General features: G+C 43.4%; 1 protein-coding gene and 1 long non-coding RNA gene across 3 annotated transcripts; one reads left to right on the top strand and one right to left on the bottom strand.

Annotated features, from left to right (window-relative positions):
• Nucleotides 1-1171: 1171 nt before the first annotated feature.
• MYF6 (myogenic factor 6) lies at nt 1172-5399 on the bottom strand. 2 transcript variants are annotated; one of them, XM_054188123.1, is made up of 4 exons: nt 4667-5399; nt 4323-4413; nt 3925-4057; nt 1172-3393 (listed from the first exon to the last, which is right to left on the bottom strand). In XM_054188123.1, exons 1-3 carry the CDS (start codon nt 5183-5185, stop codon nt 3939-3941), a joined length of 729 nt encoding a protein of 242 aa, XP_054044098.1. In that variant the 5' UTR covers nt 5186-5399; the 3' UTR covers nt 1172-3393; nt 3925-3938. The 2 variants fall into 2 exon arrangements, with proteins under 2 accessions (XP_054044098.1, XP_054044097.1); XM_054188122.1 differs by lacking the exon at nt 1172-3393 and having other exon boundaries at nt 3400-4057; nt 4667-5397.
• On the top strand, nt 4013-12580 carry LOC128904171 (uncharacterized). The gene is made up of 3 exons (XR_008464422.1): nt 4013-4148; nt 7232-7290; nt 7648-12580. It is a non-coding gene; the product is annotated as an uncharacterized LOC128904171 (long non-coding RNA).
• The last annotated feature ends 13969 nt before the right edge of the window (nt 12581-26549 follow it).

Consider the following 26549-nt stretch of genomic DNA (forward strand, 5'->3'; position numbering starts at 1 on the left):
AACAAATTTGCAGAAGTGCAGTAGGCGAGTGGAACTAAAGAAAGGGGAGAGAAAACACAAACTGCAGGGCTGGCTAATGAGGCTGATGGGGATGGGGGGGGAGGATAGTGCTGGATTTCAGGAGACGGGAGGCTCAAATCTGGAAAGCGGGAACAGCGCGAGCACCAGACCCTGTCTGCTCCCGCGGACGGGCAGGGAGAAAACGGTGAACGTCTCAGGACCCCTTTAAATGGTGTTCCTCGCCCCAGCCCTCCCCGCTCCGCAGCAATTGCCGCGCCGCACCTATTCCTGGAGGGATTCAATCCCATCTGGGGACCGTTTCCAGAGCGAACGCCCGGCGCAAGGACACAGCAACCGGCAACGAGGGCGTGATTTTGGGGTGTATTTTATTTAATGGTGCCTGCGGGGACGGCGGCCGGTACGAGGGAAGCCGCATCCGTCTCGCTCCGTGCCGCCTCCGTCCTCCCGCCGTCGGTGGGTGCCGGTGCCGGGGAGGGCTCGTCCGCGCCTCCCCGCCAGCAAAACTGTTTCCCAGTCGGGCTGGTGGGGCCGGGCGCTTCCAGGCGTGTGAGAAACGTTTGGTTCCCCCCAGCGCTGGGAACCCCGCGCACCTAAGTAAACACATTAGTACCTGCCAGAGGGATTTGTACAGAAGACAGCTGAAGAAGGCATTGGCCTCTGCTGGCACTCCGGGACTCCCAGGAGAGATCAAAGAGACACGAGGGGGGTTTTAGCAGCCTTGAGACTGGGAAAAGTCGCTAGTTCCTGCTATCGGAGGGACGTCCCAGCGAGCACATGGTTCAATTATTCAACCTCCTCCCTCCCCTGCCCCCCACTCCCATTCCCCGGCTCATTCCCCACAGAAAGGTGGAAGCTCTGGAAAAATCGTAGGGGTAAAGGCAGCAGCGATCCAAGCAGGAATTTTCCCCCTGGAAATAGCTGCCAGGTCGACGCCTTGCCCGCCTTGCCTTCGACCTCAGAAAATAAGGCCCGCCGCCGGCTGCCCGCCTCCCTCTCCGGGTTGCGGGCGGTTTTACGAAGGAAAATAAAGATGCACAATAAAAAAAAAAAAGGCTCTAAACACTCGGTGGCGTCACTTCAGAGCAGAGCGGTGACAAGGCAGCGGCACTGAAGACACCCCTTCTTCCCCCCCCTCCCAGGCCCCTGGGGCGGGCGGCGGCAGCGCCGGGCGGGGTCCCCCCGCACCCGCACGGTGGGACGGCCAGCGATGCCCCCGCACCCCCGTGGGGGCGAGCAGGTGGCTACCTGGAGGAGCGGGGCAGGTAGAGGCGAGGGAGGCCGGTGTTCAGCGTGGGCTTTGCGGGAGCAGCGCTCCAGCCCGCCTCTCTGGCGTTAAATCAACTTCAGAGGGAAAGGGAGGAGAGGGGGGGGGTGAGGGGGGGCACCGGCATTCGTGTAAAAAACTTCGGTGACTTTGTGCGTGGCCCCTCCGGAAAAAGACTTGATTAAATCACAAACCTCTCGTCCTTACCCAGTTATTACCCTTTGATTTTGTGATTCCAGGCCTCTGTTTGGTTTGGCTGGGGACTTAGGTAAAGATTATCGTTATTAATATCAAACACAAACATTTTAATTGCAAACACACTGAGGACCTTCACTGGGAAGCCCGGCATGTCAGCCGCAGCCGTGGGGGTCACGGAGAGTCTCTTCGGGAGGTATTTTCTTTATTTAATGAAAAAAAACCGTCCTTTAGGCAAACTTATTCCAAACAATCGCTCAAGTTACCCTGCTGCTGGAGGAGACCCTGCCGGGGGGGTCCTGCCGGGTGACTGCTGGGCTGAGGGCAGACCCGGCAGCAGGCTGGCAGGGCGTCGGTGTCAGAGCGCGGTTTCGGAGGTGCCTCAGCACCGCTCTTGCCCTGCTGCGGGAGGCGGCTCCTGCGGGGCCGCATCGGGCGTAGGGACCGCCCGTTGCTCTTCTCTCGGAGCCAGCGGGGATCGGGACAAATTCTGAAGGAAGGCGACGAGCTGCAAACCCGGTCTGAAACTCTCTATTGCTGATCGAGTCCCGCCGCTACAGAAGGAAACTGTAATATCTCCGCTTTTTCGCCGAAGTGCAGAGATTGCAGGCGAGAACCCGCGATCCCCCAAGCGCCGCTTTCTAAAGCGCCTCCGGGTTCCCCGAGGCAACGGGGTTTATTTGAAACGAGAAAAAGGTGTGTGGGGGGGGAACTGCCGTGTCACACTGCGTGCCCACCACACTGTGCCGCCGCATTTACTCCTCACAACGGAGTATCTCATTAGAGGGCAATTAGAGCGAGTACTTCACTGTTTTAAAAACCAGGCTGGCGACGGTGGCACCAAAGGGGAGGGAGGAGGGCACCGCGAAGGGAGCCAGCTCTCGGGGCGGTCTCTTCCCCTCCCGAGGGACGTACCAGTACCCGTGTCCGTACCCGAGCCGGCCGAGAAGTGGGACACCTTCCCGAAACGTGGCTGTGACCTTTCAAAAAAACGAAAACAAAAAGTAAATCACGGGTTAAAGCTGGCGAGGCGAGCGCCCGCGGGCAGCGCTGCAGGAGCGCCGCTCGGCTTGTGCCAGCTCCCCGGCGAGCCCCGTGTGCGTTGCCCGGTGCTCGCCCCTTCCCAGGGCACGAACAGCCCGTTACAAGCCACAACGCTCCGACGGCGAGCGGCTCCGCTCCGCCATCCTCAGAGAGGCCGTGCGTTTTTGCATCACGGAGTGAAAGGCCTCATATGTTGTTTACCCCTCCACCCCCTTTTCGGCCGCTTAACTCTTTCCTCCCTGAGGGACCCCATTCCCTTCTCTCTCAGGCTCAAGGGGAGTTACCTTTCCCAGCAGGAAACCACAGCCCACAGCCCCACGGGAGCGGGTTCCTGCCAGAGCCGCTCGCCGTCACCCCGGTGCCGCTAACGGCCCCAGCGGTTTTGCCGCAGAGCGGGCCTGGATCAAGTCCTCCGGTGCCGAGGGAAGGTGAGACATGCTGAGCCTCCCCCCTTCTCCAGGACCGGGGCGGGGGGGTGTCTTTGGCGCTTCCCCTTTCTAAACTCATCCACCTTGTGCGGGACGAGGCCGAAGCATCATCCCTGTCTGGCGAGCTACGCTGCCATTTGAGGCGTTTTGGGGGAGCAGTACCGCTTTCCGCAAGCACGACGGGGAAACGGGCTGCGGGGTCCTACCCCGGCACCCACGCGTCCCGGGCCGGGGAGGCGGGTAATTAACACTGCGAATTAAGGAGAGACGCTCCTCAGAGGAGAAAACGAAGGGAAAAAATGTGTCCTGAGTGCTGCCTCCCGGTCACACGGGTCGTGGCTCGGCGACGTGTCTTACTCCTCAGGGCTTGATGTCGCTGAAGTCAGTTTTAACTCCGGGATCGGGTTATTATTTAATTACGAGGGTGTGTGTGGGAGAACACTGTAACACAAAGAGCTTTATTTTACAATCCAAGAAATCCATCTGTTCTTATATACAGTATCACATTCCACCATTTAAATATATATTTGTTATGTTTACAAAAGAAAAGACAATACTAAAATTATTTACAAGAACGAAACGAGGCGGGAACTCTTTAAATACGACTAACACGAAATGCAACCAACAGCTTCACTCAGACAGGAATGAACTTGCCGGTGAGTCTCAGACAAAGTGGGTCACCGGTACACAGGTAAGTATCTTAAATTAACAAAAAAAAAAAAAAGAAAAAAAAAGAGGGGTGGTCTATGCAACACAATTTAAAGAAAACAAAACTCAGGAAAAAAAAAAAAGGAAAGAAAAAGGGGGAAAGTCTGTTTGGCTCGAGTCAGTGAGAGCCATTTTCTTTGGGGTAGATGTACCTTGACTCGACCTTAACGAGGCTCCTGCCTGGGCTTTCCACTGTGTTAATTTGCTTCATTACTTAGGTTAGAGGGAAGGGGGTGGGGGCTCCATCCCCGTTAAATATACTACCAGAGCAACCGGATTTATTTCTCCACCACTTCCTCCGCGCTGGGCAGTTTGGGCTCCTCGGAAGAAATACTGTCCACTATGGAGGAGAGGCATCGAAGGCTGCTGGAGGCCGACGACTCGACGATGGAGCTTCCTGCTCAAGGAGAGAAAAGGGATTAAACGAGCAAACGGCTCCTCCTCGCCGGGCAGGGCTGGCGGGAGGCGGAGAGCCCGGGCGCCGGAGGGTGAGATACCGCTGGGGCCGCGACCGTTAGGGACTGCGACCGTTAGGGACTGCGACCGTTAGGGACTGCGACCGTTGGGGCAAGGGGAGGGCGCGCGGCTGTGCAGGCGGCGGGTGAGCAGGGCCCGGCGGCTCGGCCGCTCACAGAGAGGACGGCGGCCGCGGTGCGAGTTACCTTCCTTGGGGCTGACTCCCAGGGCTCGGGAATGGTCAGAAACGCTTTGCCAGTCGGAGCTGCAGGTGCTGAGGAAGTCCGAGCTGGGGACCTGCGGCAGACAGGCGGGGGCGGGAGCGGGGGGAGACAACGGGGAAAGGGACGGGTATTAGTGAGGCGGACGGCGGCTCCCCGCGGCGGGCCGGCTGCCCGCGGGAGAGGCCCGAGGAGCTCGCACTGTTCGTGGAGGAGCCCCCCTCCGCGCCCCGCCGGCCCGCCGCAGAGGAGGGGAGGGGAGGGGACGGGCACGGCGGTTTCGCAGCTGGGTGCCAGGGTGGCTGGAGGAATCAAGAGGCAGCGCTTACATTTCCCTGCTTGGGGCTGAAGCTGAAGGGGTCTCCCCCGATCTCCTGCATTTTGTCCTGCTGATCCAGCCTGTGCAAGAGGTCCTGCAGCCTCTCGATGTAGCTGATGGCGCTCCTCAGGATCTCCACCTTGGGCAGCCTCTGGTTAGGGTTCGCCACAGTCCGCCTTTTCAGAGCCTCGAAGGCTTCGTTGATCTTCTTCAGTCTCCTCCTCTCCCGCAGGGTGGCTGCTTTCCGTCTGTCCGTGGGGGCCGACTTTCTCTTGCAAGTTTTACAAGCCCAGATCAAACACTGTCCGGGGCAGTGAGGGGGTTGTAGTCCCGGGGGTGCCAGCACATGCTCCTCTCCGCTGCTGTCACTGCCGGCCTCTGGCGGCATTTGGTCCTGACAGGGGGACAAAGTGCCATCGCTCCCTGGATACAGCGGGGATCCCTCGGCCATCTCCAGCTGCTGCAGAGCTCCATTCTCCCCGTCCAAGTAGAAGAAATAGGAGCCAGTTTCAAAAAGGTCCATCATCATGCTCTCCCTCGGCCTCTCTGCCTGCTTGAGTTGGGTGGCAGGCTCAAAAACACCCCGAGGAACAACCCAGATGGAATTTAATTAGTGCGGTGACATAAGTCCCCCCTGCTTTATATAGGAGCTGCTGAAACCCTATCCAACTTTTAGCTGTCGCGGTGCATCACCCTCCAAAACTGATTCCAGCCAGTCTCCTGGGCGCTGTCCTGAGAACATCTCCTATTTAGAAGGGGGGGAGGGGGGGATAGGCACAAGCGGAGGGGGGCAAAATAAAATGAAAAAAAGGAAAACAAGCGAAAAAGAAAAATACAACCCAACTTCTTCCCTCCCCCCAAAATCTTGTGAGCTTGGAGTGCAGTGAAGGGAGGTGAGGTGGGGGCTCGGGAGCCTGTCCGGGCACAGCGGGTGGCCCGGTTCCCACTGCAGAGCCCACGGGGGCACGTCTGGAGGACAAAGATGCAGGACTGCACAGGGAGCCCTCCCACAGCCCACCCCTCACACCGCCAGCGCACACTCCTTGCCCTGGTGCTAAGTATAGATCTATAAGGAGAGATTTCAAAGGCAGCCATCACTCTCCAAATAGACGGGTTAATATTTTCAGAAGAAGCCCCTGCTATTCCCCCCCCGCCCCGCCCTCCTCCCTTGAAGCATGCCATTCCTGTGACCCAAGCCACCCAGGCCAGCCCAAGGTTAGGAGCCAAGCTCACTGTTCCTCCACACACTGGGGGAAGGTTGCCAAGGCAGAGCTTTGCTTCAGTGCTGAAGCACCTACGGTTATTGCACCTCAGCTTAGGCTTTTAATCTGAACTTTCCCACGTTGCCCGTGAGGTGACCGGAGTGATTCCAGGTGACTGAGTTACAGTCTGATGGAGCTCTCCAGATAGCCCCTGTCCTTGATGGGGTTTAGGGCAAGCAAAGCCAGGCATATACTGTAACTGCAGTTTAATCTCTTGGGCCTGGCAATGTATATAGAGCTTCCTAGCCCCTGAGACAGAAATGGAGCTTGTGATCACTCCCTGTTAGCGTATACTATAATGTCACGTCATGTCTAGTCTTCTCTTACATCAAGAAAGAGAAGGTATGGGAAAATGGTGTGTTTGCTTCTTTCCCTGGACTGCCTTGTGTTCCTTAAATCCCATGTAATTTCTCTCTGTTTATGTAAATATATGTGTGTGTATACGCATATATATGTGTCCGTATCTATAGATACGCACACATACGTATGTATATTTATGTAGATAAGTAAGTATATTTCTCTGTGTGTGTATATAAGCGTGTACATACCTGTATAAACACATATATATGTACACTTTTTCATGGAAACTCACAATAATAGATGAAGAGTGCATGAGCCCCTGGAATACCTTATCTCTCAAATGTAGCTTCTAACAGGAACTGCGGCATTTTTATTCATTTCTCAAAAGCTACAACGAAACTGATCATTGACTTGACTATTTTTCCAAAACTGATTGCAAACCATTTTTTCAGAGTACAAAAATCTTACAGAGTAGTTGTGATTTTGTTTTGACCGAATTGGTGGTGTTGGAATGAATCTCACTTCTGCTTTAATGAAGTAGAACAATATCCAGTTTTGGATGAGACAGAGAAATTCAGACTGTTCTTAGCGAAACTAATTTTGTTATTAATATTCCAGCACTGACGTTTTTTTCCTCTTCAGATTAAAGAAAGTGTAGTTTTGCAGTTAAGGAGATGAACATAAAATACAGTTTCTGTTTCCATGCGCTACAACTTGCTTTCTGTTTGACCTTTGACCAGTCATTTAATTTCCCTGTGATTTAATTTTCTACCTTTAAAAAGGGATATAATGTTGATCTTTACCCATCCCTTGTGTTTCTCATTTAATTTGCTGATTATCCAGGAAGGAGCCACCCCTTGGCGTTCCATGCTTTGGAGTCCCACAGGGATCTTTGTCCCATACCATCAGTGATGGTAGTAATTAAAAAAAAAAAAAAAAAAAGTTATTCTGCTGATTATTATTATTTAAACATTTACAAATTTACTACAGTAATTTTTTCTTTTAATCTTTAGTTTCTTCACTACTGCTCTGGGAATGTTTGGAACAAGACAGAGACGAGATCAATCTACTGGTAAGGTACACAAATGAAAACTTGGTTTAAGGGAGAAGTATCATTACCAAATTGTTGTTGTCCTTTCAAGAGTTTTAACTGGACTTAGGGAGTTGGGAAACTGGGATAAGCCAGATGCTCCTTCTGCTGTCAACAGACATACCCTTTTTTAAACAGGAAACAAAATAAGAAGTTCTTTTTTTCCGGCACTTAGTGCTAGAGTAAACAGATTTGGTTCCTCACAGTAACGTGGGCACAGCATTTTTAGCCCTTTATCAACTGTAACTGAATTTTAGTTTGAATGAAGTCAGCCAGTTTCCCCATCAGACAAGCAACTTGAATTTTGCTGTAGCCATCACACCACATCTCCCATTCCAGCTCGTTGCTGAAGGTAACACGGCTAGCAAACAGCCCTGGCAAATTTGAACAAAAAGTCCTCAGTGATGTTCTCCGTTACAAAAGTGGATCAAGTGGAGCATTCAGAAGTTGGTGCTGGTCTTCTTTTCTTTTCATGCCTTGTGCTCCAGATCGTGTTAGATGTAAGCACAAAGATATATAAGAGGAAGTAAAAACACGTGAATAAGAACAACTGGACATAGAATTGGAAGAAGGATCACTGCTGAACTCGCTCGTAACTTCGGTCTGCTTGATAGCCCCTTGGAAAAACACACTCTCAGTCTGTGAAGCCAATTCTTTATTCAGTTGTTACTGCTTCCATCAGAATACTGTGGTACTTTACTGAGAATGCACTTCCAATGTATTTAAACAAGTAAAATATGACATGTACTGTATTTCACTGGTCTACAAGGTTTGTTATCCTACCAAAGACGTATCTCAGTAGTCGGCGAGTAGTAAATTCAGTAAGTGGTCCAAGAAAGATACACTGCATTTTAAGTCACAGCTTATCTCCAGAATGTCGATCCCTCCAAATTCACTTTTCAACATAAACTTTTCTGGATAGCTGTGGTTGAATAATGGGCCTGGAACTGCCCAGATCACTCTTGACACCTTATGGTTTAAGCAGAAGTTTGGCCCAGAATTACAGGGAAATATTTTGTCATCTAGGACGCACATAGCACTGCATACCACTCCAAATACTTCCTTTTTCTCCTTCACTCTCCTCAAGATTCTTCCAGCTGCAGACAGGCATTGTGTATTTATGATCTTCGATCTCTTCAACACTTCTTTGCAGTGGTATCAGTAATTGGTGGGGATCAGGCATATTCACTCCTATGTGGCACCATGGAAGGGCACCTAAGTGAAGGTGAAATTTTCAGCCTGCCTTTGTTTTAGCCCTATTCCACTCACACAATACCCGCCTTGATTTGAGAGATGGTTAGATACCTTGACTACCAAGTAATGGTTCTTAAGTTGTTTCTTGCAGATGTCTGAAGTGCAGGTTATCAGCATAGGCCCATCTCTGGGCATACTGGAATTCTCAGACTTTGCGCTTCAGATACGGAAATTTTTCTGTTCACATTCCCATTCTCCTTTTTTTTCTTTTCACACTCATATTCAACAGCATCTTTCTTACATAAACTTTTCCTTTCAACATATTTTATTGTTAATATACAATGCTATTCTTCCACCTTTATTTCTGTCTTTCTCAAATGGTTTATATTCTTCAAAACTTGTGTTTCACCAAGTTTCTGAAATCCCTCTAATATTTGACTTGTTTTCTTCTGCTGATATTTCTAACATGTCCATTTTATTTCACAGGAACAATAACACCTCCTTTTTAAATTTTAGTATTTTTCATCTAATTTCTCAACAGAAAAAAAAATAAACACTGTCCTCATAGTCTCAAGGCAACCACTTTAAGTACCTCTTTGCTCTCACTCCTGTTCTCTGTCAATTCCACTTCACACAGAAGACCACCTCACCTGTGTTTGGTAGTGTATTTTAGGTAAGGGTAGGTGGCATGTCTGGGGATAGGTGTTAACATCTATGTTTTGTTGTCACTTGTAACCTGTATGTTACATAGTTAGGACACCAAGCTAAGCTATTAGAGGGTTAATTGTCTGCCTTTCCTCCTGATATGTCAAGAGGTGCACTCCAATACTCACCTAGGATGTGTTTACATTCTCATTTTAATTTGTCAGGAATGCCCATGTGGAGAAAATCTCTGAATAGCCCCCACTTAGTGCACTTTTGGTACTCCTGGCAGGGTGCTCTGAGCATGTGTCACCTTGGTTCTGTTCAGGAGAAACTAAGCTGGAAGACACCCTGAAATGTAAAGTGGATGCTGGGCCTTCAGCACTGCCAGTTTCTACAGATCTGCTCCTGATGCACCTCTATTATTTGCTGATGTATAGTCACAGTTCATTGGGAAGAACTAGAGAAAACCTTCACATGTTCCTGCACCATGCCAAGGATTGCAAAAGCTCAGGAGGATGAAACACTGAATTTCTCCTTTCCCTTTAGAAGAAAATTTTAAGCAGATGTGAGGGATTGAGATATCTTTACTTTTTAAAGATGTTTGAAATGGCTGAGAGGTATGGAAACTGTAAGGGGAAAGTTGGTGCACAAAAGATAGGTAATCTGGTAAAGAACATATATTTATCTCTGAATCTACAGCATATTACAGAAATATTTGGTAAACAGAGATTAGAGATATACCATGAGTTTTCTTGAAAGTCTGGGCAGTGGAGAGTCTATGGGGGACCAGCATTTCCTATGCTGACAATGACCTATGGGAAATTTAAGCAAAAGAACTGTACTGACATTCCTGCTGTGGAACAGAGCAGATGGAACTTCATGGCTCGTGGTGTGTAGGAACACTTCTTAGATGAACTTCATTATCTCTTCTTGCCTTAAAAGGTCTGAATTTCACAGAGGTCTGCAGGCGTAACATGGGCCAGCTAATTCTTGATTTTCATTTATATATGTTGTTAGACTATCAACTGACTTTTGCTTACCTAGACTCTGTTGTTTACTTGACCCTATTCAAATTCTGCTCTTCCAAGGAAATAATATTATTTGCATATCCACATCATCACTGTAGATTTAAGAACTGACTAGAGGAAGTGTGTGTACTGTGCATGCCAGTGCTCATGTATAAGTATGTGCCATTTCAGAGAATTTAAAAGCATGTGGGAGCAACCATCCCTCAAATGCAAGTTTGGCAAGTGGAGTAGTGAATGGTGTAGTGTATCCTCTAAAGCTGGGAAGCTGGAAAGGTAGAAACCTGGAAAAGACAACTTTGGATAATTTTATGGTCTTTGTAGGGGAAGATTTAAAAAATCTTATTCACAGAGGCCTTGGCCGTAGAGCTGTTCCAAATCATTGCTGTTTTCCTTTGATTGGATATGGACTTTAGTGTTCATATCAGTTACAATCCTGTTAGTATCTGAGAGGTGCAACCTTGCTAACTAAACAGACTTCTCTGGTTCAATATGGTAAGGTAGGATTTCATTACAGCTCTCATGTTGGGCAGTTATGAGGCACAGTTCTAAATGGCAGATGCTTTAATGCCTGTGTCAGGGTCTACAGTGACAAATAGTCACCACTGCACAAACACATTTATTTTACTACAAGACGTTTTCCTGGGGAGGAGGGAGTGCCAATCAGAAACCGGAGGCCTGTTGTGCTGTTGCTGGCTGGGACGAGCATTTTCCATGGTTCTATCAACAAGCAGGCATTCCTTGCAGGAAGAAAGGTAGTAGTAATGACAGATGTCTTCTACTTGTGATTGGGCAAAAAATGGGGACATGAAATCTGACATGAGTACAAGGCACACCATGTGCTATACAATAATATTTTTGCCATCACATTTTTTGTAATTACATGAAAGGCCATTTTTACAGTCATATACTTATTTGTCTGTTTACACTACAGACAGCTGGAAGCATTTTCACACTATGTGTGTCACCAGAACGTGATGACTATGACATCTAAACCTAATCTCAGTCGAAAGGTTAAACCATAGTGACTACTACTAATTTAAATAAATATTAATTTAATTCTGCAAATGAAAGTAAGGAAAGGGTGTGTGGAGAGCTCGTTTCTGCATCCAACACTCAGGTCAGTTACATCCCTGCTGTCTATGGACAGAAAGAAGGCTTAGTCCTCCAGCTCTGGAAAAATGACAGCTTACTTTCGGGGGGCTCACAAGGGATTTTTGCAGAACCATGGATCTTCATGGAATACTGGTTTGGAAGTGGAAGCTGCGAAGATACAGTGAAGGTAATGGGTGTAGACAACTCCCTCCTCAGCAATAACATAAGGATAGTTTTAACAGCCCACCACAAAACCATGAAATGTTTATGCCGAATGGTAGCTTTTTATACATAAATTATGTTCAACTGCTTCATCATCCATTGCCAAATATTCTTTTAGTTTCCTGGTGTTAGTTCTCTGACATAAGGGTGTGCCAGCTTAACGAGCCATTTGATTATAGATACGTAGCATTGGATGATTAAGATAAAGTTAATAGGCTGTAGTAAATGCAGGCGTTACTTGGTCTTATTTCCTGGTGCTGCGTTAATTCAGTCCTCAATTATTCCATGCACATGTGGATTTAAAATGCAGAAACAACTGAAATGGGAATCTCCTGAGATATTACTGTTGCCAAAATATAACTAAAATATTGGAAGTAATGCAATCATGTCATAGCCCTATAGAATTCCCTGTTCCTCATGAGATTTTATAGATTTTTCTATGTTGTCTATAATTTCAAAAATTGTTAATTTTATTTTCGATATTATTCTGCCTTTGTGGACAATCAATTTAGCTCATAATTTCGAAGAAGTGTTGGTTCCACCATGATTTGTCCTTTGTGCATTTTACATGATTTGTACTTCAAGGTTTTGTTCTCCATGTGTCATCGTTACCTCTTGCTTTCCACATCCTACATTGCTCTTAATTGAACAAATAAAGCTTGTGTCATGTACTTTGTTATGACTTGCTTGAGATCCTTTGGGTGGTGTGCCATCAATCTTTTACAGTATATGGTAAATACCAAATGTTGGGTTTTCTGTCCTGTCACATTTTCTGCTTTAGCAGAGATAATTGCTATGTCCTAAGTGTTCTCCTCCAAGTTCTTCCTTAGGTACAACGATTAGCTTTGCTGTGTCAGTCTCAGCGTTGAAAAGCATGTATGCACCATCTTAATTTCCATAAATATGTTCCTGACTGATTTGAATGTAATGTTCACAACATGTACTTTGGGTAGTCTGGTATGTGATGATTCCCTTTCCAAGCATCAGTCAGATTCCTTTCTCTGTGTAGCTTTTCACAGCTTTTTTGTTGTTGTTGTATATTCATAATCCTTGAGCTTTAGTGGGCTTTAATGAAAATTAAAAAAAAGAAAAAAGGTTTGTTTAGTTTGTTTATTAATTCTTAAGAACATTTCCTATTTTCTCCCTCTCCTTCTGTGTTGTAGCAAAAAAAAATGTTTTCACAGATCTACCTTTATCCTTTAAGAATACATTGATCTTCAAATGTTTTCATTATTCATTCTGACTTCTTACCATCTCCACTTGGTTTGGGCTGGTACACTAGTTGGTGTGTTCTGGGGCCCTTTTGCACCAGTTACAGTCTCCTGCATCTGCTGGCTTCTTCTAATCATTGAAAGACAAATGTAGTTCTACATCTTCCTGGTGATAACCTAATCAGTTGCCCACCTGGAAGATACCTCAAAAGTCCTTAAAGTTTTATCTCCCATCAAATATAGGGATGAAGTGCTCAACGTGCCAGAAATTATTTGCCACACTGCTGTCCACCAAATCTGTCATCTGTATTTTCTGAGAAAGGTTAGTATCAGACGCTTCAGTGGAAGATACAGGATGCTCTGAAGAGGTTTCAGCAGAGGTTTCTTCCTAATCTCTTCAGTTACAGTGGTGTGAGCCCTCAAACATGACAGTCTGTATCACCCTCAAACTTAAAAAAAAAAAATCTGTATAATGTATCTGGGACTAGAGAAAATGTTAATACAGAATCCCCAGGTATCTTATCTAAATGGGATTTCAAAAGTAAAATAGCTGCTGCTTTTGGAAAATAGAAGCTATTGAGAGAAAAGCTTCCGGAAAGCAATTCGCTGTGTATTAAATAGCAGTAATGACCTTGAATCCAACATATATTGTATCATGTTGTTATTGGAACCTGTTGCACAGCTGCAAAACTGTTTTAGGCTGTGAAGGTCATTCTGTTATTCGTCTATGTATCATTCAAGGTACATGCTTGTAAACAAGGTTGGTTACCTGTGATTTGTCAGTGCAAGAAATACAGCAGTTCATCTTGTAGTCCTTTACCTCCCTGTTCGATTCATTTCACATAATTTCGTTTCATAACTTCTGCATATTTGTATACTAAGATTTCACTTGCTTTGAGATTCCTGAGGGCTCAAAAATGTGTTCTTTAAAGTACACTGGGATCCGGATTTGTAACATCATCTCTTGAGCATGCCTTGACTATGTGGTGCGAAGAAAATCTGCAAATTTGTTGTTTGAGCTTTTTGAAATAAGTAGAGTCTTACGGTCATCCTAAAGGAGAACATGAAATTTCTCAAGGTATGGAAAGAACCTTGGCTGAGCTGACACCCTTCTTCATGCAGTTCACGCACATAGGACACAAGACAGGAGTGAAAAGGAGATAGTATTCAGAAACACTGCATGACAAAATGGATCTTAGCCTTCTCATTTTAGTCAGATTTCACAAAACAAACCATGCACAAAAAATGCCTGTATTTTATTTTTCACCAGATATGGAGAATACTTCAGAGAAACTGCATAGACTAAAAGATTGCCAGATGTCCTCTCTGCCTGCAAAAATAATACAAAATAAGGCTTCAACTGAATTGATGTAAGTGCTTGGATTCTTGGAGAAAGTGTACTAATTATATTTTGGGGGGAAATGATTTGATAATTAAGCACTGAGGAAAAGTTTAGAAGAAAGAAACACAATCTATTCTGATTAGGTAAAATCCCTGAAAGAGCAACCTTAGATCTGCATTCTGAAACTAGCAATGGGACAACATATAGCTATGTTTAGACTTATAGAAAATAGTGAGAAAATATTTTTGTTGTGATGTGTGAAACAGTTGGCTTATAACAGAATCTGTTGACCTGCAGTGTCATTATTTTTAAAACAACATTTGTGTATTACAGCAGGCTAATGGGAATGTTTGGCCGGAAGTGCTAAGCATTACCATTATTACTTTGAAGTACTGTTACTATCTAATAACTGAAAAATGGACAGAAGTAATAGTGCACTAGCAGTTCCTAGATAAACTCCAAGCTCCAAGTGACAAATAATCAATTAATTTTATGTTCATAGGTCCATATGTAGTAGCCTAGCCTGTTGTTCCTAGCCGTGTTCTGTTCAATGGGATCTGCTGAATGCTTTGGACTTCTAAAAAGCTCAGTGTTTAAATGAGATGGCTAATTATAGATTATAAATGTAATTTTATGAGAATACAATTCATTGTAAAATCTTTGCATTGGAACTACTGCCTTCAGTTTGGGACAGCAGTAGCGGAACAGCAATAGCTTTTCAGTAATGTCTGCAGGTGGTTTCTGAAGCCAGATGGTATATGAAAGCAGAGGAGTTAAAACCAAATGAGTTTACCAGTTCATGTAGCTGCATCTTGTCTTTCTTTTCCTTCAGAATAAGTTACTGGCAGTCATGTTAATTAGCAAGCTGCAAATTCAAAAGCCAAGGTAATGAGAGCAGTTGTGCTTACAGCAGGGAGACAGTCTTCTGGGTACAAATCTAATCGCAGATTGCTCTCAACTTGCATTCACATTGCTGTCATCAGCAAACCATGTCTTGCTTTGAGGAATTGGGCTCTGTTGAACTAAATAAAAGATATACAAGACAGAACCTGTATTTTAGAACTGAATACCAATCTGGAAACTACTAGAGAAAAAGAAGTAATCAAACTGAACTGGTCATAATAATCAGGAATATGACTGTCACTGATAAAGTCATCGGTGCAAACACTGAAAACTCAACCACATTAACATTCACTGGACAATGCAAAACCATCCAAATTTCTGCTTTGTCTGTGGAGGACAGCATCAGTGGGTTTTATATCAATTTAAAGATTCTGAGTGGTGTTCCTACAAAGTCAGTTGAGCCCACTCAAGAGTATGAAACAGAATCACCTAACAAAGATTCTCATTTGCAAGCATCAAACATGTCATTAACAATAGGATAAAGAAGCTTTGTCATATTTAGAAGGTATACAGTGAAGAATATAAAGCCCCTGAAATGTTTACAAGAACGATCATTGGAAGTGACATGGGTAGGACAGAAGTTGCCTCGGGTGCTCGTTGTCCATGAAGAGTCAACCTTTTCTTTTTCAAGCTGCAAAGTCCATCCTGCGCAATTTAGTAACCTTCAAGGTCATTATGGTAAAGGAATTAACATTATGAGAAATGACAGATGAACTTTTTCTACAGTTCTTTCCAAGAAAATCACTTTTCATTGTTACAAGAGAGAATTAGAAGTCAGCATCCAAGATATCAGTGTCCTTAGTGAAGAATGGCCAAGAAAGATTGCCAACTAATTAATAAATAATTAATTGAAATTGCTTTTGGAGAAGAGAGCCCTCTGAAGGTTCTGGATCACCAGTGTTTCTCCATTTGGATCCAAAAGTCATGTCAATTTACAGAAACAATTTGTATACGTACACAGAATCACAGAATCTTCATGGTTGGAAAGGACCCTTAAGATCATCGAGTCCAACCAAACAACCTACAATCTCTGCCACTAGAGCATGACCTGAAGTGCCACTTCTAGACGTTTCTTAAACATCTCTAGGGATGGTGACTCAACCACCTCCCTGGGCACGCTGTTCCAGTGCCTGACCACTCTTTCAGTAAAGTAATTCCTCCTAATATCTAACCTAAACCCCTCCTGACCAACTTCAGACCATTTCCTCTGGTCCTGTCATTATTCAGTTGGGAGAAGAGGCCAACGCCCACCTCTCTACAACATCCTTTTATCTTGACTCAGCTGATGATAGGCTTCAGTATTTCATGGAACAAGGAGTTATTAAGGTGATCACACAACTAGCACCGTCTTTATGAACAGTATCATTTATTATACAAGCCAAAAGATAGCATGTGAGCACACTCAAGTAGCATCGGTGCCTAGTGACTGCTTATATTTGGCTGTCCTTCCAGACAGGATGTGTCTTTGCAGAATTCGATTTTACACAGGGAGCAGCAATAGTTTATAAATGATAAAGACTCTGCAGATGCTCAGATTATCTCCTCTCATTGGGGCTCTTTCTCAGTCAAGCACCTCACATTTGACATTTCCATGGTTCCAGGAATTTTCTAACACTTCACATAAACTATTTTCCAGAATTCCAACTGTTCAGTACTATGATTATGTCCTGATGCTAGGTTCAATTAGCAGTGAACTTGCTGAGAGTTTTTGGGAAGTTTTAAGCTGTCCATTAAGTCATGTATCTGAAGTAAGAGGAGAAAATAAGAGACTGGAAAAAAGCAATGTCACTTTCTTGAGATGTATGACATTCTCTGACAGAAGATAAATGTGTGCTCACAGTGTCCCTGAACTGAAATTCAAGGAAAAAATTGATGATCAATACAGAAACTGCCTGAAGTGATCAAACGATTTTTCCCTCACCAACATAAGCTATCTAATCAAAAAGAAATTGTAACTGTTTTTTCATTTTAGAAAAAAAAGTTACTGATTTATTTTAGTTACACACAGCACATTCAAGAACTGCATGTGTGCGTGCACAGACCAATATTGTGCCTGTAACCCAAACTGACATCAGTATATAGAGTTGTAAATGAGACTAACATTAGTCAAACCACTTAATGTCACTTCACGAGAGCTCCAAAATTTCCCAGTAAGACATGATCTAGGATGGTCTTAGCTGAACCAGGCTCTTGCAAGGAATTAGCTTTCTGACTGTGATAGCTTTTGGTTTGAAATATCTTGAGGTTATTTTCATCACAAATATCTGAAGTAGTAACTTGAATTCTTGATCATTTGTTTGTAACTTTGTAGTGTCAGACAACTGAATTGTGTCTGTTATACCAACAGCTTTTTCATTAACACAGGAAATTACACCTCAACATGAGGAAGAACTTCATTTTGCGGGTGCCAGAGCACTGTACCAGGCTGCCCAGGGAGGCTGTGGAGTCTCCTTCTCTGGAGATATTCAAAACCTGCCTGAACACGTTCCTGTTCAACCTGCTTTAGGTGAACCTGCTTGGGCAGGGGCTTTGGACTCAATGATCTCCAAAGGTCCCTTCCAACCCCTGCCATTCTGTGATTCTGTGATTTGAGCTGCCATTGCACACTGCTGATCCCAACAAGCAGTGATGCCAAACTTTGGTGGACACAACCAGAAATGCATTACAGATATTCTTGAAAGAGATTGCATGCTAAGAATTGTCAAGTTCTCATTGTCCTGCGTAGCATCCCTTGTCCAGTTTACTGGACAGTAAGTCCAGCTCAGGAAGATGGCATCTTAGCTCAAATCTTTCTGATCTTAACTCTGTCGTACCTAAGGCAATGCAGTACTAGCACAAACAGATTGGATTAATCTCTGCCATCCTTACATTCCTTTTTGTCACAAGAATTCATATCTCAGACACTATTGAGCGGACCAAATGGCTTCATTCAACAATTACCAGAGGCATAGGACCTGTCTTATATGTAGTCTAACTCTATCATCCACATACTTCCAGAAGTAACTAATGAATTAGTGTAAGTGACTCATCTAACTTCAGCACAATGGAAAAAATAAGTCGCATGTAAGAAATATAAAATATGTGAGAAATTCCCTGCTGGGTCAGTCCATCTAGCAGAATATTCTATTTAGAAAGTGCATTTGAGCCTGTCCATCTCTGGTCACTCATTCCCTTTGTACTTCCTCCGTATCAAGAACTGTCTCATCACGGATGTTACAGGGCACATCCCTGCCTAGTTCTGTTAGTATCTGTTTACGGATGTGTTCCCAATGAATTTGTCTAATCCCTTTCTGAACATCTCAATAGTGTCTCACCTCCCAAAGTATTTTTTGTAATTACTTACATGTGATAGTGCATGCAGGATCAGGTCCCAAAGGACAGGCCACTGAAGGGAAACCTAGATAGATAATCCTTCTTGGACTAATCATGAGAAGGGTCTCAGAGCTGCCAAAAGACATCGGGAAAGGCATAGGTTAGCACATGCCAATTAGGAGTAATGCCATCAAGGGCCTGATTCCACATGGGGCTTAAGTGCCTGTGCCCCACTTGGGGTGCCTAAATTCACAACGTAGATTTTCAAGCCTTGCAGCAAAACCTTAGAGGTGTCTGAAAAGTACATGTGCCACGTTTTTCTTCAGTAAATTTCCACAGATCTCTAAATATCATCTTCTGGACATACGCAGAAACCCCTCACTGTTGTCACAGCAGAGCACCTAGGTGCATTATTTTTAATGTGCTTCTGCCTGATGTATTGGGGGGACCTAGAACAGATGTACTCGGAACACACTTTCTAGATTGGACCTTGTACACAGCTTAGCCAGGGGCATTTTATGTAGCAGTTCAGGACTTACTAGAATGTCATTCTTCTTGATGAGACTGTAACTACCTCTTAGTGAAACCGCAAGATAAATGGTGATCTTGACAGAACAAGACCCTGAGTAACCTGATCAAACTTTGAAGTTGGCCCTGGGCTAGATGACCTCCACAGGTCTTTTACAGCCTAAATTATTCTAATATTCTGTTCTAAAGATGAGGAAGAGCAGTCATGAACAAGGTAGGAAAAAAAAAATGAAGACAGTACTAAGCCTGGGAAAGAAAGGATAGCATAGGCAAGTTAGGACAAAGAAAGGCAAAGGACAAAGCAAGAAATAACTATCAAAAGACATAAAAAGTAAGAAGAAACTTTCATTATGTATTGCAATAGCAAGAGAACTAAGGGAGCCTGAACAAAGAGAAAGCCATTAACAGATGATGTTGTGCTTCATGCCTCTGTCAATTCAAATGACAATGAAAAGATGAAGTGCATTTAGCTAGTTAACACAATTATTAGCACTAGTAAAAAAAGGAGAAGGAGTCAGGACAGGACAGGAAAAACAAGAGGTAAATTAATTAGCTTAACTTTCGTGTCAAAACTGGTTTGGCCTCAGTGTACTTAGAGAACTGGCTGAACTGATCACAATGCCATTTTCTAATATCTTTGAGAACTTGTGGAGGATGAGTGAGATTGCAGAAGAGTATAGATTGAAAATGTGATGCATATTCTTAAACAGAAGGAAAGAGGGACTTGTAAATGAGTAGTTCAATCTAAGTTTCTGTGAAAATACTGGAAAATGATACAATATTTGTGTGCAGCTGGAAGAATATAGAGGGGTGAATAATGCCAACATGGCGTAGTCTTGTTCCCATTAAGAAATCTTCAAGACTAAGCCGTTCCGAATCAATTTATTGTCCTGCCATAACAGGATAACAATTCTTGTGGTTATGGGATAAGCAGAAGTCACTTACTTGATTTTAATGAAGTTTTTTTTTATACAGCTTCACATGACATCCTCATATGAAGACTAGGAAAATGAAACTCCTGTGGAGTATTCAACTGCTTGGTAACTCATCAAAGAACTCTCAAATGAGGGAATTCCCAGGGTTCTGCTCTGGGAACTCATGTTTTAATTAATAACTCAGATGATGGAATAGAGAATACGCTCATCAAGTTTGCAGATGTGACAGAGATGGTGTGAATTATCAGCTTGTTGGAGGATGTGCTTAGATTTCAAATTGATTGTGATGAATCAGAAATATGGTCTTTAATATGTTTCAATTTGATGAGTACAAGGGCACAAATTGTCACTTAGGAAAACCAGATCACTGCAGAAATATAGAGTGAGTAACTAGGTAGGTGGCAGTTCTACAAAGGAAGGAAAGTGATGGTTACAGCGAATCGTAAGATGAACATATGCCATGCTGTTGAGAAAAAACCCACACATCCCACTAGGACATACAAAGAGGAAGGAGGCACATGAGGTAGTCCTTCTGTCCTGTTCAAGGCTGGTAAGACTTCCGATGCAATTCTGTGCCCATTTGCAGGCACTGCATCTCAAAACAGGTGCAGCTGGTACAACTAGAGAAAACACAGAATGCTAACAAGAATGACAAGAGGCTTAGAAATGTTGACAAAGTAAATGTTGGATGAAAGTGGTGGTATGGACCGGAGCACAGAAACGTCAAGAGAAAGTGCTAGCAGTGATCAAGCAAACAGTAAACAATTGTTGCAAAGAGGAACAGAGTAAACTGATGCTGCTGATTATGCGGGTAGAAAAAATACATGAAATTAATTAGAACAAGGCAGATTTAGGTAAGTGTCCTGATGTAAGGAAAAACACCAGTCCAGCTGAGCTGCAGAGCAGCAGCTGTGGAAACCTCTGTCAGCAGTGATGTAGCCTTCAAGCAAAATACAACAGGCTATAAGACTTCCTAAGATATTTTTTTTTTGTCCTTATTTTGCTATGAACTGTGCTGTCATTGTTCCCAATTAGAAAGAATTCTACTTTGTTCGGGATAACTGAGGAGAATTAAGGATGGAAAAAAAGAACGGCAGCCTAGGTCTCAGAGCTCTTGCAGGGAGGGAGAAGATCCAGACAGGCTCCTGTAATTTTTTTAATACTGTACTTGGGTGTTTGAACAGCTGCCTTTCACATTTCATGTGAGAGCCTGCCCCCCTCAGGCTACATCCCTTTCTGAATTAATATTTGGATATTCTTGAAATGGCAACTACTGGGGCAAGGCAGATAGAGCACATGTGATTCCCTGGCAGCCTTAGCCCAGGGATCAGCAGCTTTGCCTGAGATGTGACAAACAGGGATAAACAGATCCCTGCTCTGAATCAAGCAGAGGATGATAATAAATAGGTGTCTCCTATGTATTATTTGCGTGCTTAACGTACAAACCTAGAGCTTTACTCCTGGGTTCTTTGTAGAAGAGGAAATCAGAATTGGCAATTCCAATTGAATTAGACAACAATTAAATTATAATTAGATTATGATTCCCTAACAAGAGAGTACGACAATCATAGAGCTGTGTGGGCACGTACATGTTGCCACTTTTTATCTGCATTGTCAGTCCTTCTTGCCTCCTCAGTCCCATTCATAATTTCTGAGAGCGTTTTTCTAAAGTGGCTGTTTTTCTTCATGCTTTGAGTTTGAGCACTTACTTGTCACCTAAGGATTCTGCTGGAACAGCAGGATGTCCAAGAGTTAAGCACTGTAACACTCAAACAGTCCTCTGTTTTACTTCATTACTTCTGTCTCAATACCTCTCTCTTTGACCTTCAGACAGAGGAAAAAAAAAAGAGAACTTCAGACACAAAAGGGCTTTCTGGAATATGGAGTGGATTGTAATCTGTCAGGGCTGTACACTGAAAGCTTCCTGTGCCCAAGAGCCACAAGTGCTTCTAGTATCCAGGCAAGCAAGAGAAGAGCATGCGTTTGGAAGGGCTGGCATGCAAGAGATGGCATCGCCTGCCCTGTGACCTCACCGCTCCGTTGTGACACGGGACTGGGCTGAGCGTCTGGGCTATTTTGATGATGTTGGCCTCAACAGCTTCCACTGGCTTCACTTCCTCCCGGAGTTTGGATTACCCAGCAATGCCAGCAGACCCTCATTGCCACTCATCTGATACTTCTTTGGCGTGGAAACTTTATATGACTTGTGTGTAAACTGTGTATGGCACAAGGCTACCCTCTGCTGAAATACAAAGCCTAAAATTACTTCTGCAATCCTGCTCCAAGAAGAACTATACGTAGTTCTTCTACAGTGGATACTCTCCCTTGATTTCCTAAATGTGATTGAAAATATTCTATATAGATCATAAAGGATTGTTTCAAAATAGTAACAGAAAATCTTGTTTCGATTGATTCGTAATCTCTTAGAAATAAAACCACAAGGGCTTTCTCACAGATTCGCTTCCTTGGAAAGATGAACTTTTTACCAAAGTTCATCAAAATACTGAACTCTGACTTACGTTTGAATTTCTTAGGAAAAAGGAAAACACATGATGTTGAACATCAGCAGAATATAGTATTTCTATATTTAATTAACACAATATTGTTTTCTTCTAAGCATTTTAATACATGCTGTGTCAAGCACATTGTTTACAATGGATTTTTGTTAAGTACAAGGTTCTTTTCATACAGATATTGGCTCTATTAACATGGTTTCTTCAAGCTCATGTCTAAGTTTTAAATCCTTCTGGAATTGACACCAACTGTCCATTTTGACACTTGTTCATTAGCTTTCTCTCAATGGAAGCATTCTCCTTCTTTCAGCTGTTGTAGCAATTTCATATTTCACAACGTCTCCTTACAAGACCCTGCTGAACATTTTTCCTGGTTTTGGAGAACCAGATGATGTGACAGCCCAAAGTATTTCACAGCTCCATTAGAGCAAATTGCTACTTGTTCCAGTGCACATTCAAAAAAGGAAAACTTCAGTCTGACCCCTTGCAAGTCCTTTTTTTTTTTTTTTAATCAGAATCAATTACTTCTGTAGATCAAGGCTTAATGGTCATGACAACTATTAACTGAAGTCATGCTTCCCTTTGCCACCTGAATCAAGCTAGACACACCTGATCTGACTGATTTAGATGTCCCTTTACTTTCAAAAGCTTGAGCATCCACTTGTGCAGATAAAGGTGTGTGATAAAGGGTGTGTGGATGTGGTATATCATAACAGCGATCACAAGTTAGAAAAAACGTTGGCATCTTAAATAAGTTAATTCTTGTAATTTTTCTATTATTCCTGAGATAGATTCAAGGGATTTTTGCCCAAAGACTGAATAAGAAGGAAGATGCCTTTTGTGACAAGTACCTGCTGTGCTCCTGGGGTGCTCATTTGGAGCCTTTCCATAAAGATGAAGTTATCTCTTTGCAAATGCCTTAGCTAATGCCCTCCATAGTGACAGCCACTGCCTGCCACTAGTGCTGTATTGCCAAGACGAGAGAACTGAAGGGATGATGAAGGGATAGCGAAGCATGAGCATTGTGTGGCACTGATGCTGCTGTTGTGGCTCTTGACAATCTACTGGCCATTGGTTTGTTTTGGGGTGACGTTGACAGGAGAAAGTACTTTGAAAGCATTCTAAGTTGTGATAGGAGGTGTGCAAAGACATTTTGGGAGAAACTGCTTTCCCCACAGAACTCCCAAATATAAATAGATTGGACCCATAAATGTTTGAAAAAAAGGTTTAATAGCAATTTCTTTCCTTTTTCTTTCTTTCTTTTTTTTTTCTTTTTCTTTTTTTTTTTTCTTTTTAGCATAGGGAGTTGAGATACACAGAAATTAAATGATTTGTTTCAGACATGCAGTTTGTGAAAACTTGGAACTAAGCACAGATCTCCTCCCACGCAAGCACAGGACCAGCTTTCTTTGACTGCCAGTTGTTTCTGGTAGTGACGTCAGGGATCCCTTCTGGTTTCAGAGCGAGCACACCAGTATGCAGGAGAGGCATCTTCACCTCATTAAATTTTGTACAGAGTTAGCATAGCTGACACAATTAATCTCCATTAACCAGCAACCTGATATGTCCCCAAAACCTGCTTAGGAGTGCCAGTAAAGGATAAGAAGAACTAGAAGGGCAAAAAGAATGGGAAAATCAAGAAGTGATAAATGTATCTGCCTTCTTGAACATTCAGTCACATTCTTAGTGTACAGTGTATTTATTTGATATGTTCTTACAATAATGGCCGCCCCACAGGAAGCAGGTATCTTTTTGTGGAATTGCAACAATATGGCCATTATTATAGAACATTTTTTTATCAAAGCATCCTCCTTATGGCTGTTTTATCAGGTCAGCTCAATATTTTCCCAAGACAATCTGTAACTATTCCAAAGTCACTATTTCAAAATTCCCATTTGGAAAAAGAGAAAAAAAGATATGAAAAAGAGAAATGTGTCCAAACTTTGAATGCAAACCGTGAAGAAGACAGTATGTCTTTGTAAGCTTAAGGCACTATTAATACCAAATAAATAAGAAGTTTTGCGTCTCAGTGTCCTAAGCAGCAAAGATGAGTTCCTGTGACTTACACTTCTCTGCACAGGGATTTGGACAAGGAATTACATGATGTCTCCATTTCCTACTGAAGTTAAACTAACTTGTACATTTGGTACAAAGGGTACATTTTGTTTAGAAGCTCTCCTCTGCTGAAATTTACAGAATACAATATTTGGCAAATAGTTGAATTGTATAAACTCCTGCAGCCAAAGGAGAGAGACACAGAGTAAATTCACTTCTGTATAGGTGTGTCTCTCAGACATCTCTTCTAGATCTGGCATGAACTGTCCTCTCTGTTTGCCCATGTCTCCCCATTGAAAGTAGGAGATGGTTGGCTTAAACTGCACGAGTAACTATTATATGGCTAAAACTAGTCAAGATTAATTCAACTTTTAACATACAGGAAGATTTAGAGTGCTGATCTAGGCCTTATCAAGGTATTACACCAAAGAAGAACATAAGATGAATCTCAGATAATAGTGATCTTTAGTGTTCAAAGTATAATGACCAGATTGGAAATATTGGTATATCTATTTGCCTTATTGCACTGTGTATAGAATTTCAACTAGTTGCAGGATGATAAATAAAGGTTTCAGTGACAATGCTAGCTCTGAATTTTCTTATTAATCTTTAGCAGAGAAAAGTTCAGGTTAAAATCCAACATGTAAATGTCAGTCAGCTTTGGGAACGTTTTCTGGACTCCCTGCCTGGGATAGTGCCTTGTCAGATAATGGTCCTGCTCTCAAAAGGGAGTAGGATTACATGCTGGGCAGCCAGTCTCCTCAGGGCAATTCCTTGCCTGTGCCTGGAGCGCAGTATGATGTTATTGCAGCTCATAGAAGAATTCTGTGCACAATACACAAGCCCAGATTCACACTATTTGGATTGTCTCTCTAACACTGACACAGAATTAGTAGAATTCCGTAAGAAAAATAGTTAAACAGACCTATGGTGCATCCCAACGGAAGAGCGGTAAATGAAAAGGCACACTTCTGAAATTGTTACATGCTGGATTCTGAGAAAGGGATTACCAATATATTAATCAAATGAGTAGTGGATAAATTTTATTTATCTATAATTATCCCCAACTGGTGAGCACATGCAGACAACAGACTCAGGAAGAGAGAGGGACATACAGGTTTAATTACTTTTCTCTTTGTGCCTCCATTAGTGGAAGAAAATCCTCTCCTCTGTCTATACTCTGTCCGCCCGTGTTCTCTGCTTGTGGCGTCAAAATATTTGTCTATATATTTAAGATTAGTGAAAGTATTGACTAAATAGAGTCCTTTGGTCCCTAGCACTAACCTGAATCACAAAGGATGTTATCAGCTATCATAATAGGTGTTTCCTGTAGTTGTGTTTTTCTGAGCTAGGGCCATTTTACAGTGACGCTTATTTAGGTGCGTTCCTGCGTGAATGGCAAGAGTGCCCTGTATCTTGCAGTACTCAGCTCAAAGGTTGTGTTACGTTGTCCCAAATATGCTCCATGTGTTCTAGGACACATTTCCTGCTCAGCGGGCTTCATGGAATGCAACTGTGAAAGGTAAAGCTTTAGTTGCATATTAGGTTTCCAATATCCAAGTATTCTTTTCATATCGTTCAGAACTCCATCTCCTGCAAAATATTTCAGGAACATCCTTGTAAAACTTCCTTCAGCACATTATTGACTGCAAAGAGTACTGGAATGGTTTATTCATGATTACAGTGGATAGCTGGGTGCAGCTGTCATCCTACAAAAAGATCGCCCTGGTAACACCAATCAACAAGCAGAGTAAGATGATCCCAATATAACTGAAACCTTCTAAATGTTGTCTTTCAACTGAAATATAGAGGCACAACTTTATCCCAAACTTTGCCTGATGAAGTGGGATCCGTGAAATGTATCATAGACGTTGTTATTTGCTGCTGAAAAGCCATTGATTTTCAGTTTTCTTTACATAGTGGAATCTGAGAAATGGCCTACAAGATAAGAGAGCTTTGAGAATAAATAATTAAAATAAGTAATTAGTTCAGCATTGTTTGGGAAAAATTATTGGGAAAAGACAATCGCCATGCAAAATATCAAACATTGGCTCCATCTGTTTTCAACTGACACTGAACAATGACCAGTCCTAAAATGTATATCATAATTTATTATAGCAGTAGGGGGAACTTCTGGATAGGAAGCCAGTTTATCCTTAGGATTGCACACAGTGCCCATGCTGCAAAGACATGCAACCGATACCACAGTTCGGCTCTGCGATCAGCACAGCACTTGTCTCATACCTCGTAACCACAGCCGT

The sequence above is a fragment of the Rissa tridactyla genome, chromosome 1 (assembly GCF_028500815.1).
Source record: "Rissa tridactyla isolate bRisTri1 chromosome 1, bRisTri1.patW.cur.20221130, whole genome shotgun sequence".
In the NCBI taxonomy this organism is placed as follows: Eukaryota; Metazoa; Chordata; class Aves; order Charadriiformes; family Laridae; genus Rissa; species Rissa tridactyla.